Below are 12,108 nucleotides of genomic sequence, written 5' to 3'. Positions count from 1 at the left end.
GGTTTCCCACAGGAACCTGGTTGGCCGCTGTGAGAACAGGATGCTAGACTAGATGGCCCATTGGCTGGATTCAGCAGGACACATTTTATATTCTTATGGCAGGGGCTGATGGGAGTTGGAGTCCAACAACACCATGCTGGGAGAAAGCTGCTTTATGCTATTATGCTCTTCAATGCTCTTCAGCCACAGTGCCTGATCCCTACACCGATCTTCTCAAAAACCCTCTTTCGCCTGCCAATCAGCCCCTCCAGAGGCTCCTTCTGTTCCTCATTCACATGGATTAGGCGCCTGTGGGTTAGTTTGTTTTTTCGCCAGTTGAGCCAATCTTTCTGAGCTGTGCTCATACCCAACTTGCTGCCCTTGCTCTGTCCAAAAAAATCCCCCCCCACCAGAAGTTTTAACCTCAAAAAATGCAAAGAACGTCCTCTGAATTGGACTAAGCCAACAAGCACAGAGGAACAGAAAGGAAGGAAGGGAGAGAGAGGGGCTTCTATAGCAAGGAAGATGGGTGGGGAGGGAGGCAAGAAAATGTAGATGCTGAAAGAGAGGCTCTGACAAGCCATTTATTTGCCTGCCCTGACAGCAGAATTGCTCTCTCTGAGTATCTTTTGAGGGCAGATTTTTTGTATTTAACAGTATGCAAGCAAAGGTGGGTGGGGAGAAACACAATAATAATTTTGAAAAAAATCGAGTACATTTAAACAAGGTAAACGCTAACCATGGGTGGAATTCAATGTGGCACTATTAAAAATATTCCATCTGCACAAGCATGCTGTTGGGGGGGGGGTGTTCCTTCTGACTCCACCCCCTGGAGCCAATTTCATGAGTGTGGGGAGAGGCTTCTGCTGATGGGGTTAATTAGGTGACTCTCATCCTACTATTCCAGAAACCTTGCTAAATCCATACATCAGAATCTCACAATATTCCCAACAAAGCATGTGGATTTAGGTTTTCTTGTACCTTGTTGCATCAGCCTATTTTTAAAGAAAATTGTCATACTTCTGTCTACCCACTTTGACCTTGAATCATTTTAGTCAGTTTAGCCATGGAAGCTATATGCCAAACTTTAGTCAGTCAATCATCCAGGGTTGGGGATCAAATTCATTCCAGCAATAGCTGTACAGGCTGCAGTCAATAAGTAAAGGGCCATCCCTAACTACCAACCATTGGTCCTACATCTTTAATACAACCAAACAAAAATACTAGTGGGTCCGTTGGTAATATATGTCCTGTACTTGTTTTAATAACATCAAACCAAAGCTTCCTTATTTGGTCCAGAAAATATGTAAGATGTCAGCACTGAGTATTTTACATCTCCAGCATAAACTGCTCATTGTTTTATAAACACAGGTAATACATCTTGGTGTTACATGCCTTAAATATCTCTCTGCATACAGTTTAAAGCACACAACACACCCACCCTGGCAAAAAAATCCTGGGAACTGCTGTGTACACCCCCCCCCCCGAGCTACAATTCCTAATGCCCTTAGCAAACTATAGTTCCTGGGATTTTTGGGTGTGTGGGGTTTTTTTAAATGCATGGTATGTACGTAGTCCACCCCCCCCCCCAGCACCTCCTTACTAGCTCCTATCCACCCTGCACTGCTTCCAGCCCCAGAAGCAGGGGCCAAGAAAGGCTGTTGCCTCTGGGTAGTGGATTTGTGAAGTCATGGAAAGACAGTATGTGTTTTTTTCAATCACTTGGGTTTGTTCTACCGCCAGAGAGACAGAAGGTGCTTGTGAGATTTTTCTGCTTCAGGGGATAAAATAAGTTGATCCACCTTATGTACTATGCAAAGAGGGGGGAGAGATTTGCTGCTCTTCCTCAGGCTGGCCTTGGGCTGGACCTGAATAAAAAGGAGTCAGAGAAGCTAGACTTGCAAGTGGGCTGCTTGTGCTCAGCAATCTCAGTGGCCTTGTGACCCACCCTTAAGGAAACTCCTGGGATGCCTGCCTGCCTATAAGCCTATTACCAATTACATAGCCTCCCACATTTCACAGCTGAACAGACACTCTTGCATGCTTGAAAACCTTCCATTCTCACCTTGAAGATCACTGCTAAGCTCCTCCCTGCCCTCCCTTCTTTTTATTGCCCATCACTGAAGGCTCATCATTTGCTCTGTAATATAGTGCAATCACTTCCAGGGGTCTTCTAAAAAAGAAGTCCTGTTGAGTCTGATGAGCTTTACAGTGCCAGGTAGGGATGGCCAGTGTCTCAATTTTTATTTCTCTCAATTTCTCATTTTTTTAATCCTAGGTTTAGAAATGTAACAAAGATACATGCAATTTTTTTAAAAAAAGTATGGATGGAAATTCATACACATTTTCACACATATTTCTCCTAAGGCCAGATTTGGCCCTTGGGGCTGATGTTCACCACCCTGGGTTACAGGAATGCCATCTCTTAAAATAATTTACTCTATTTCTGCATCAAAGTTCAAAATAGCAGAACATTATTTTTTTTAAGACCAAAAATTAAGAATCAAGCCAGAGAAATTTGGTCCCTTTCTCTGCAATTTTCTAAATGAATTGGTTGTGGCATTTGTATTTCACTCAGCTTTTAGTGTATTTTAATCTTACCAGAAGCTGCATACGCACGGTGCATCTAAAGCACATTCCCACCAATAAGAATCATGGGAACTGTAGTTTACCCCTCAGAGCTACAATTCCCAGCACTCTTAATCAGCACTTCCCAGGATTCTTTTTGAGGGAGGGAGGAAAATACGTTTTAAGTGTGTTGTAAATGTATGGTGTGGGATACTTCCTTGGTCTTACCAGTTTTAATGCTGTGGATTTATAATTTTTAATGTAACAAGTCTTCCATTGCTGTAAAGCACCTCGAAGCCCCTTTTTAGGGCCAAGAGGCAACATATAAACTTTTTGGTTTCATGTATTTATTTATAATTTTAAAACCCCATATTGATACATGTTCAAAACAGCAGCACTAAGCAAACAAAACTGACAGCTGTCTACAATTTTAGAGATGAAATGAAATCTCTCCCCCTTTCCCTTCCTTGAATTCACCCTGATTCACATATGGCTAAAAGGGGGCATCTGATTTCAGAGGTTTCAGGAGACACTTAATGTTTTCATAAGAACATCAGAGGAGCATGGCTGTGGGTCAGGCCAAAGGTCCCTCTGGTCCAGCTTCCTCTTCTCAGAGTGGCCAGCCAGAGCCCCCAGAGGAAGCCGCAAGCAGCACCTGAGCACAAAAGCATCCCCTCCAGTTGTGATTCAGAGGCATACTGCCCCCAACAGGGGAGGTGGGACACAGCCCTCATAACTGCAGTGGCACCTTTTCTTTTCTGCCACATCCTTTAATAGAAGAGCTCTTCCATTTCCCCCTCTCCCTCAACATCCCTCTGCCATTTTAGGGTATTTTAGGGGCAAGGGTGGGGCAGCAGAACAGTAGCCACCGGCTGCCAACTGCTGCAAGATGCTCCCCATCGCCACATGCAACAGCAAAAACTTCTGGTTTTTTAAAGAGAAACTGCAGTTGCTGCGCAGTTACTTCTTAATGGGTCAAGACTGTGCACAGCTAAGGAAAGCTTTGCCTCTGTCATTCCTAAAGGTGTCGGCAATGATCTTTAAAAAGTGTCTTTTGACCAGAAACCTCGTTTCACACACCTGGGACACAGTGGCAGATTCAGCTGTTCTCTCAAAGCAAGAGAGCTGTCCTCTCCTGTCAAATGCAGTGACTATACTGTAATTCTGGGGTGAGTGGGTGCGTTGTGGGGCAGGGTAGGGAGGGATTCTCAAACAACTGGCTTGTTCCCATTTACCAGTCCTTCTTTTCTTGCACCTCTTCCTTGTGAAGCACTGCCACAGCATGTTAGAATTGGAAGGGGACCCTGCTCAGCCGCAGCATCCCTGGCAGACAGCTCTCCAGGCTTTGCTTGAGCACCTCCAGCTGTGGAGAGCCCACCCTCACCTCCTGATGCAAGTCTGCTCCACAAACTCTGCTGCTTTCACCCCGTTCTTGAAAGCAAGCCTGCTTCATCTTCTATGTGCCAGCCCTTCAGATATTCAAAGACAGTTATCACGCCTCCCCTTAATCTGCTCTTTTCCACACTAAAACATATCCAGCTCTTTCAACTATACCTCATGGGTTTCCATGCCCCTGTGATCAACATCAACCTCTGGAGGCAATGGACTTTCTGAAGTGTGGTGTCCACAACTGAGTTGTCCAAACAACCCACTCTGAGAAGAGCAGAATACAGAGCTCCCACGTAACCTCTGGGGAGCCTTTCTAACTATTTATTTGCATGCATACATATCGTATATACCATATTTTTCTGTGTATAAGACTAGGTTTTTTTACTTTAAAATTATGTGAAAAACTGTGGGTCATCTTATACACTGCACTGGGCAATCTCCCCCGTTTTCTTAAATTGGTGTCCCTAAAAATAGGGGGCGTCTTATACACAGAAAAATACGGTGTGTGTGATCGTGTGTGTATATGTGTGTATGTGTACACACACACACATATATGCAATGTAATTCTAGGCAAGTTTACTCTGAGCATAAGTCCCATTTATTCCAGCAAGTCTTACACTCTTGAGGATTGCAGCCTCAGGCTCAAGTTGGGCCTCTGGAAGTTAAAACTATGTGGGAGTAGGATGAAAACTGATTCTAGTGCACATGCACATAAAACGGCTGGCACATGGACATTAGCACTGATGTGCGCCTTTTCCCTTCCACCCACCCTGCCAGGAACTGCTAAGTGCTTTATTCTAGCAGAAGCACAATCACAGCCATTGTGAGGGTTCAGTCACTCTGACTAAAGCTCTCTTAGGAACTGTTTACTAACACACCCTGATTCAGGAACAGCAAAAAAAGAGAGGCGTAAATGAATACAAGAAGCAAGGAGGCAGAAGTAGGGAACGGAATAGACTGCATTGCAAGGAGACAAAAGTGTCCCAGCTTCTAGTCTCTATGAAACTTTGGAGATGAATCCATTCCATCCATGCTTCTAGCCAGAAAGTCAAACACAAACTCATCTAGACACTCATACATTCACGCCCCTTGCCATCGTATGCCACAAAACAGCCAGCGTCTCTGGCTGAATAATTTTAATGAGATGACGCAGCCTGTAATTCCATGCTTGCCTGTGCAGAGAAAGAGAAAGAGAGAAAGAGAGAGAGTTAGGTAACACACCTTGGTCAGCTGCATTCTTGTGGCGCTTCTTGGGCTCCCTTTCCCCCGGGGTGCAGAGCAGCAATCCGTTCCCCAACAATCGGACCCTCCTTCCCAGCCCATACGATCCCTTCTGCTTCCTCTCTCTCTTTCTCCGGCAAAAGTTGTGGGTATTTCCCCCCCTTCTCTGGATCTTTGGAACTGCCTTGCCTTACAAACTCCTCCTCCCTGTCCCACTCTTTCCACCCCCTTGCTCTCCATCTCTCTCACACACATACACACACACACACACACACACACACACACACAGAGTCTTAATAATATTTAGCTCAGTGCCAGAGCAAACTCAGCCATGCCACATGAAGCTGTGTGAGTTTGCAAAACTGGGCCTGTAAACAGGTGGCAAAGTGGAGCCCCCTGAGATGTGGGTAGATTAGTATGCTGTGTGTGTGTGTGTGGGTGGGTGGGTGTGTGCATGAACATACAGAGAAGAAGGTCATAACCTTTTCATGGAATAACACGGAGAGGGAAACGCAGGGGGAGATGACATATTGTTGGAAATGGGGAGGATGCCTTGTCAGAACACATGCACTCCAAAGAGCGTAACAGGATAATTGGAAACATATTATCCCCTGGAAAATCCCTCCAGAGCAGCTTTGGAGTAACAAAGAGACATGTGTACCATTCAGCCAGATCTGTATCCTGTTTCCTTCCAGCTTTTGGTGCTCTGGGTCAGCAGCTTCAAGGCCTGCATCTCAGGAGGGGGAGGAAAAAGCAGCAGCAGCAGTTGGGTTTCCACTTCCTAAACAGGAATATATGCATGTGCAACTTACCTGGAGTGAACTTCCTGTCTCTCTTTGCCAGGCTTTCTCTTACTCTACTCCTCTGTCACGGATGTGCCTTTCCCTTGCTAATGATGAGCACAAGTAGGACCTGTAACAAAATGTTGCAGTGTGAGTGCCCTTGTTTAGGGCTCCAGCCAGCCTGCCATAATCTTTCCCCCAAGAGGCTCCATTCCACACACCCCTCCAATAGCCTGCCAACCTCCCGTGGCCACCAAGTGTGCTCAGTTTACACTGGGCTGTTTGAGAGATTCCCCAGCCTTAGGATGAGTATGATTAGGGTTCTCCAGACCTTGGAACTCTTTCCTAATCTGCCAGTAACTCCTACTCGGGTGTTTCGGCTGCATAAGCAGCAGCACTTGAAGAACTGAGCTCGCTCTTAGGATTTACGATTCCAGACAAAAAGAAGTCACTCAAAACATAGCACACAGATGGGGCTAGATGAGTGATGCCAAAGCTGCGCAACAGGACATACTTTTGCACAGCTAGAAATTAATTTATTCTTTAACTGAACTTTGGCTTCTGTGAGGAGGAGGGGGCCGGCTGCCTCCCTGCATGATTCACCGGTGCTCTCTGGCCATACCTTCTTGCAATGAGCCTCTGGTGGAGGGATGGAGAATAATTCTCCTCTGTCTCTGCATCAGATGTGACTAGATCAGGAGTCAGTAACCTTTTTCAGCCATGGGCCGGTCCACCAAACCATGTGGTGGGCTGGACTATATTTTTTTGTGGGAGGGGGGGAATGAACGAATTCCTATGCCCCACAAATAACCCAGAGGTGCATTTTAAATAAAAGGACACATTCTACTCATGTAAAAACACGCTGATTCCTGGACTGTCCACGGGCTGGATTGAGCAAGCGGGCCTTAGGCTGCCTACCCCTGGACTAGATCATTCAATTGCTCCAGAGAGAGAGAGAGACAGCAGACTGCCTGCCCTAGAACAGCAATTTATGCCGAAACTCAGCTCCCAGACACACTAACTTTGAAGATAAGAATGAGACGTGCCTCCAGTTTTAATTTGGGGGATGGCGAAATTTGGAAAGCAACCTGTGAGATGCACATCATGGAATCTACAAGTGGATATCACTGGGTGTTAATTAAATTCAGCTGAAGTTAATACTGCATTTAAAAGCATGTTGTCCAAAGACATCCTTCCTGTCCTCCCACCATTTCCCTAGCAATAAGGGGGAAGGCAAGTATTCATTACCATTACAAACAAAGGCATCCCCAGGCTTGCAAGTGACAAATTCTTACTGACTAGGAGGAGGAAGCAGCAGCATCCCACAGGGGACAGCGCAGCTGTTCAAGGGCTGGGGGTTCTGACAATGGAGCTGACATGCACAGCTATATAGCTATTTGCAAAGAGCCCTGCCAAATGCTGCAGGTGGTTCAAGATGTGTTCAGATAGTCCAAGTTTAGGAGATCAGATGTTCAGCAAAGAGGGAAATGTAGGAACATAGGAAGCTGCCTTATACCAAGTCATACTATTAGTTGATCTAGACCAGTATTGTCTACACTGAGGGCTTATCCACGCTGACCTTTTGCCCCACACTTTCCAGGTACAGGCTCATGCTTCAAAGCTTTGTGTCCAAGCACCCTTTCTTTCACCTCTGAACTTTACTTGCAAAAACCTGCTCTTTAAAGCTGAAGTGCAACAAATGGCAATTCGGGTTTTCCATGGATTGCAGAATTGTAGAATTGGAAGGGATCCCTAGGCATTGGCAGAGGAAGAGGAGGGTGGGGGCAGCGTGATCCCGGTGGGGTGCCATTGCAGCTGCCCCCCTCCTGCGCTGGGCACCACACCCCTACAGGCGGCATACCAGACCCACCCCCGCCTGCTCTCCGTCCCCCGGTGCCAGAGCATGAAGCTCCGCCACTGCCCCAAGGGTCATCTAGTCCAACCCCCTGCAGTACAGGAATCTTTTGCCCAATGTAGAGCTTGAACCCACAACCCAGAGATTCAGAGTCTCATGCTCTACCAACTGAGCTATCTCCTATTGGGTGATAAAGAGCGGGTTTTCGCAGGGAAAGCTGTGGGACAAAGAAAATAGGGCTCAGACATGAAGCTATAAAGTGCGGACTACTGTGCCTGGAATGTGCAGAGGAAAATTCAGTGTGGATGAGCCTTGACTGGCAGGGGCTCTCTAAGCAGGGATCCCTCCCAGCCTTACCTGGGATTGAGCCTGGGACCTTCTGGATGCAAAGCAGGTGCTCTACCACTTAGCTATGGCCCTTCCCACAAACCTGCTGCTTTCCAGGAAGATTCCCACCCAGGCAAGTAATTAGGGGCAGGTAACCACCTGGAATGGCAGGCAACAATGCAGGCAGGAGGGGAAAGAGGAGCATTAGGCTTGGTGCTTGCTAGTCTGAGGCTACCTACTCAACAACGGAAATAAATAGTACCAACTGTTCATCTTCACTTGCAAAGCTAGCAGCGTTGACCTGATTATGGGCTTTGGTGGCATTAGGGGAGCTTGTGTGTGTGCGCACTCATACCCATGAAAATGTACACCATTAGTGTCTCTTCAACAAACAGTGTGCACATGAGTGATTGTGATCGGATCCATGCATTTAGTTGTATCGCCAGACATGACACGGGATGGACCATACAGTCAAATGGAGCATCAAACAATGCAACACGCTCCAAGTTAAATTTAAATGCAAGGTACTAAAAGTTTAACAAATGGAGGAGGAGGGAATGCCTTAGATCTGGGCCAGGTCTGTATTCAAGGGAGCCCAGAGAAGCAGTGCAAATCGACTGCAACGGCAGCTGAGAGCTGGCGTGTTAATTTTAAACTTATTTCTTGTGTGAATTTATAACCCACCCTTGATCAAAAGGTCCCAGGGCAGGGTGCATACAATTACTCACACTTCCTCAGAGCGACACAACAGCAGAGGCATTGTGGGAAATGGAATGACACCTAGACCCACCTTCCAGGTGCTGCTTAGAACACTAGGCAGGGTGAAGAACAGATAGAGAGGCTTGTGGCACTTCCAGACAGTTACTGTTTTGGGGGGTAAGATTCAATCGCATGCCTAGTAAATTCAGGTAGTGAAATTGGAGTGGATTTAGTGCTCTTCTGCTCCAAAGAAACCTGCTCCCCCCCCACAAGACATTGAACTTTTCATTATAGGGAAAGTGCAATGGAAAGTGTGGGATAACAATAGCATTGACCCAACATCATATAACCTCCCTGCAACCAGACCAAAATGAGTAGCTAACTAACTAGCCAGCAGCATCTCGCTTCTCTGCAAACAAATCAGGGATGACTGCTCAATAAATAAGTCCTCTGGAAGCAACCACAGCACAGACCTGGCAGCAGGCCCTGCCAGGGTGATGGGTGGTGGGCAGCAGCTGCCCAAGCATGGCAGGTGCCAACTTCTGCCCTGTTGAAGATGCAGCTTCCCTGCTTCCCACTTTCTGGCTTGTAACTGAGCACAAAACCATCTACAACAGAAGAAGAAGCCTTCTGGATGCATGCATCATATAGGAAAAAAGTAAGTACAATGGTACCTCAGGTTACAGATGCTTCAGGTTACAGACTCCGCTAACCCAGAAATAGTATGGACCTCCGGAATGAATTAAGTACATAACTAGAGGTACCACTGTATTTTAATATGAAAGTTGCCAAGTCCAGGCCCACAGAAGGCTCTTGTATCTCTTAAGCCTTGCACAGAAGGGGAAATTCTGCCAGACACAGCTTTGCCCATCTGATACAAATCATAGCCACACTTGACAACTTTGCAGTTATAAAAGATGCAGAAGAAGATACAGAAGGTCAAGATGTGTAACAAACCTACCCTGGGAATGACCAGCTCACTCTGGGTGAAGAGGTGTGGCAAGAAAAAGGACCCCAGGTTACAGCACCCAAAGGATTAAGGGCCGATTCAGGTGCCAAAGAAAGATGAGCAGAGCACTTCGGGGATTAGCGACCCACACAACCCAGAAGAGAGAAAGGGTGGAGCTGTAAGGCAGCTTTGCAAAAGGAGAGCAGGTTATTTCTAAGAGCGGCTCAAAGCAAGGACAACAAAGACCAGAGACAAACAGGCAGTGCTTATATCTAGCATGCCAGCATTTCTCAGCCTGCTCTGAGGTTGTTATTCATTCGTTCCTTCATTCGTTCATTCAATTTATGAATGTTTAATGTTAAAAAAAAGAATCCATAAGCAGTCTACCACACTATAATGCGGGGCAGCGGCCTTATGGCAGTGTCAGTTCAACAACAGTTCAATTACAGGGCATTACTTGGAGCCAACTAGATATCTTTGCCAGTAGTATTTGTTTAATGTGCACTCTCTCACACCCCCACCCACACAGTGTGAGAGCTATTCACCCCTCAGGGTTTGACTCATTTTCCCCAAGCCCCAGAATCTAACAACTCTTGAGGACTGGTACCACACTGCTCTCGTAGCTATAAATTTGCTTGTTTCCTGAATCCTCGTCCTCCCTCGCTTCATTGCTTCTATCCTGTTCTTCATCGGACTCCCAGTCTTCCTCCCGACATGCAGTCCTCCCCTTTTTCCTCCTTTACAGGGTTTTTTTTTTTACTCCTAAGCATAAAAATGACATGATATAGTCCAGAGCAGAGCAAATATTCTCCCAGGTGTAGCAAGAAATGACACCCCAAGTGATGTGCTGGGTGGAAGGTATGGTTGCCCTTTGAGGTTGGAGTGAGTGGGGGTTTACCAGTAAAAACAGGATGCTCAAAATGCATCACAAAGGCACACACAGAAGGCCATTGTAACCTGGATTTAATTTGCACCAGAGAGGGTCTCAGATTTTGTGAACTGGACTCCACCTTCTAAACTTAAGCTACTTTCTAGCTACCTTCAGGCAGCTGCACACGGACCTGAAAACCCCCAAATTTGAGTTGCAGGCGCTGGGAGATCTTGCACCAGCACCCATTTGACAATTGGCTGTGCATGTGAGGGGTTGTGATCAGGCCCACACATGTGAGTGCACTGTTGGGGGAATTGGGGGAATCGTGCATGCAAATTCATGCATCAGACTTGTAAAGTGAGTGGCAAAAAGCAATGGAAGAAAAACAAGGTGCTCAGCAGTTGGACCAAAGGAATTGGGGAGTAGCAGGCAGGGAAGCCTTCAACAAAGACCCCATACATGAGGTGCCATTTGGTCTGAAGTGTATAAGAGATAAATTGGCACTCATAGAATTTTATCACAAACACTCGGGCTGAGCCTGAATGGGGAGGAAATGATTAAGAAATCAGAATGAAAGGAGGTGAGTCAGCCACGCAGTGGCCCTGGCCACCCTCAAGAGGGGCTCCTGAGACCACCTCTTTCTTGATGGGCTGCTTGTCCCTGAGGGCCAACACTGCCAGCAGAGCAAGACTTGCCCTCCCCTAGGGATCAGCGATGGTGCGGGGTGGATTCAATTCAGGTTATATTTTGAAATAAACTACCTACTTTGAAGGTCATATCTGAGACCAAAATAATGTTACTTCACTCAGCAGTGTCCGTGTCTTGTGGGACATTGCCCACATGAAACGGATATCGACAACAAGCAGAATAGCTTCCCAATCAGATTATTAAAATTTGCTGCCTGCCAGGCGGATAGCGGCTGGCCTGGCCATTAAGGATAGAAGCTTATTACCAGGTTCCAGGCGTCCGTCTGTTTATTGTCATTGCACAAGGGGTGGGGGGAAGCGCTTGCCTTTGCAGTCACCGCCTAACCTCAAAGAAGAGAAAACAAGGCAACAAATAAGATTCAGAACTGCTGAACCAATCCCAAAGTCACTGCTGGTGCCATGGTGAGACAGGAAGGGAGGAGATGGGTCTCATCATGGAGCCGGGTCTCAAGTTCAAGATCGTCCAGAGTTCACCCTTAAAATAGGCCGTTTCTGGCAAACTGTTTACAGAGGATTTTGCAGAACATTCTGGTTGCATAGTTCTCAGCACATATTTCTAAATCTGCCCCAAAGAATCCCATGGCTCTTTGCCCTGTTGTCTTCATTAACGCAGTCACATCTGGAGTCATGTGATTCTGTTTGGTTGTTTCGTCCAGCTGGAATAGCAAACTGCTCCACAACAGGAGAAGGGCAGCCAAGCTCACACCGAATCAACTTTGCTCAACTCAACGGTTGTTTGTTTATCGGTGGCTTTTGGAAAA

At 46.5% G+C, this 12,108-nt stretch overlaps 1 protein-coding gene across 1 annotated transcript in view; it reads right to left on the bottom strand.

The window, feature by feature from the left end:
- Positions 1–5,311, bottom strand: part of TNS2 (tensin 2) — a 130,126-nt gene extending 124,815 nt beyond the window's left edge. Inside the window, exon 1 of the mRNA XM_081898093.1 lies at positions 5,158–5,311. Coding sequence (XP_081754219.1) covers positions 5,158–5,259 — 102 coding nt within the window. The 5' untranslated portion in view covers positions 5,260–5,311. The remainder of the gene's footprint in view (positions 1–5,157) is intronic.
- Positions 5,312–12,108: the final 6,797 nt, after the last annotated feature.

This window comes from Podarcis melisellensis, assembly GCF_964234715.1.
Source record: "Podarcis melisellensis genome assembly, chromosome: 2".
Lineage (NCBI taxonomy): Eukaryota > Metazoa > Chordata > Lepidosauria > Squamata > Lacertidae > Podarcis > Podarcis melisellensis.
Note: the sequence above shows the minus strand (reverse complement) of the source record. Positions and strands in the feature narration are given on the sequence as shown.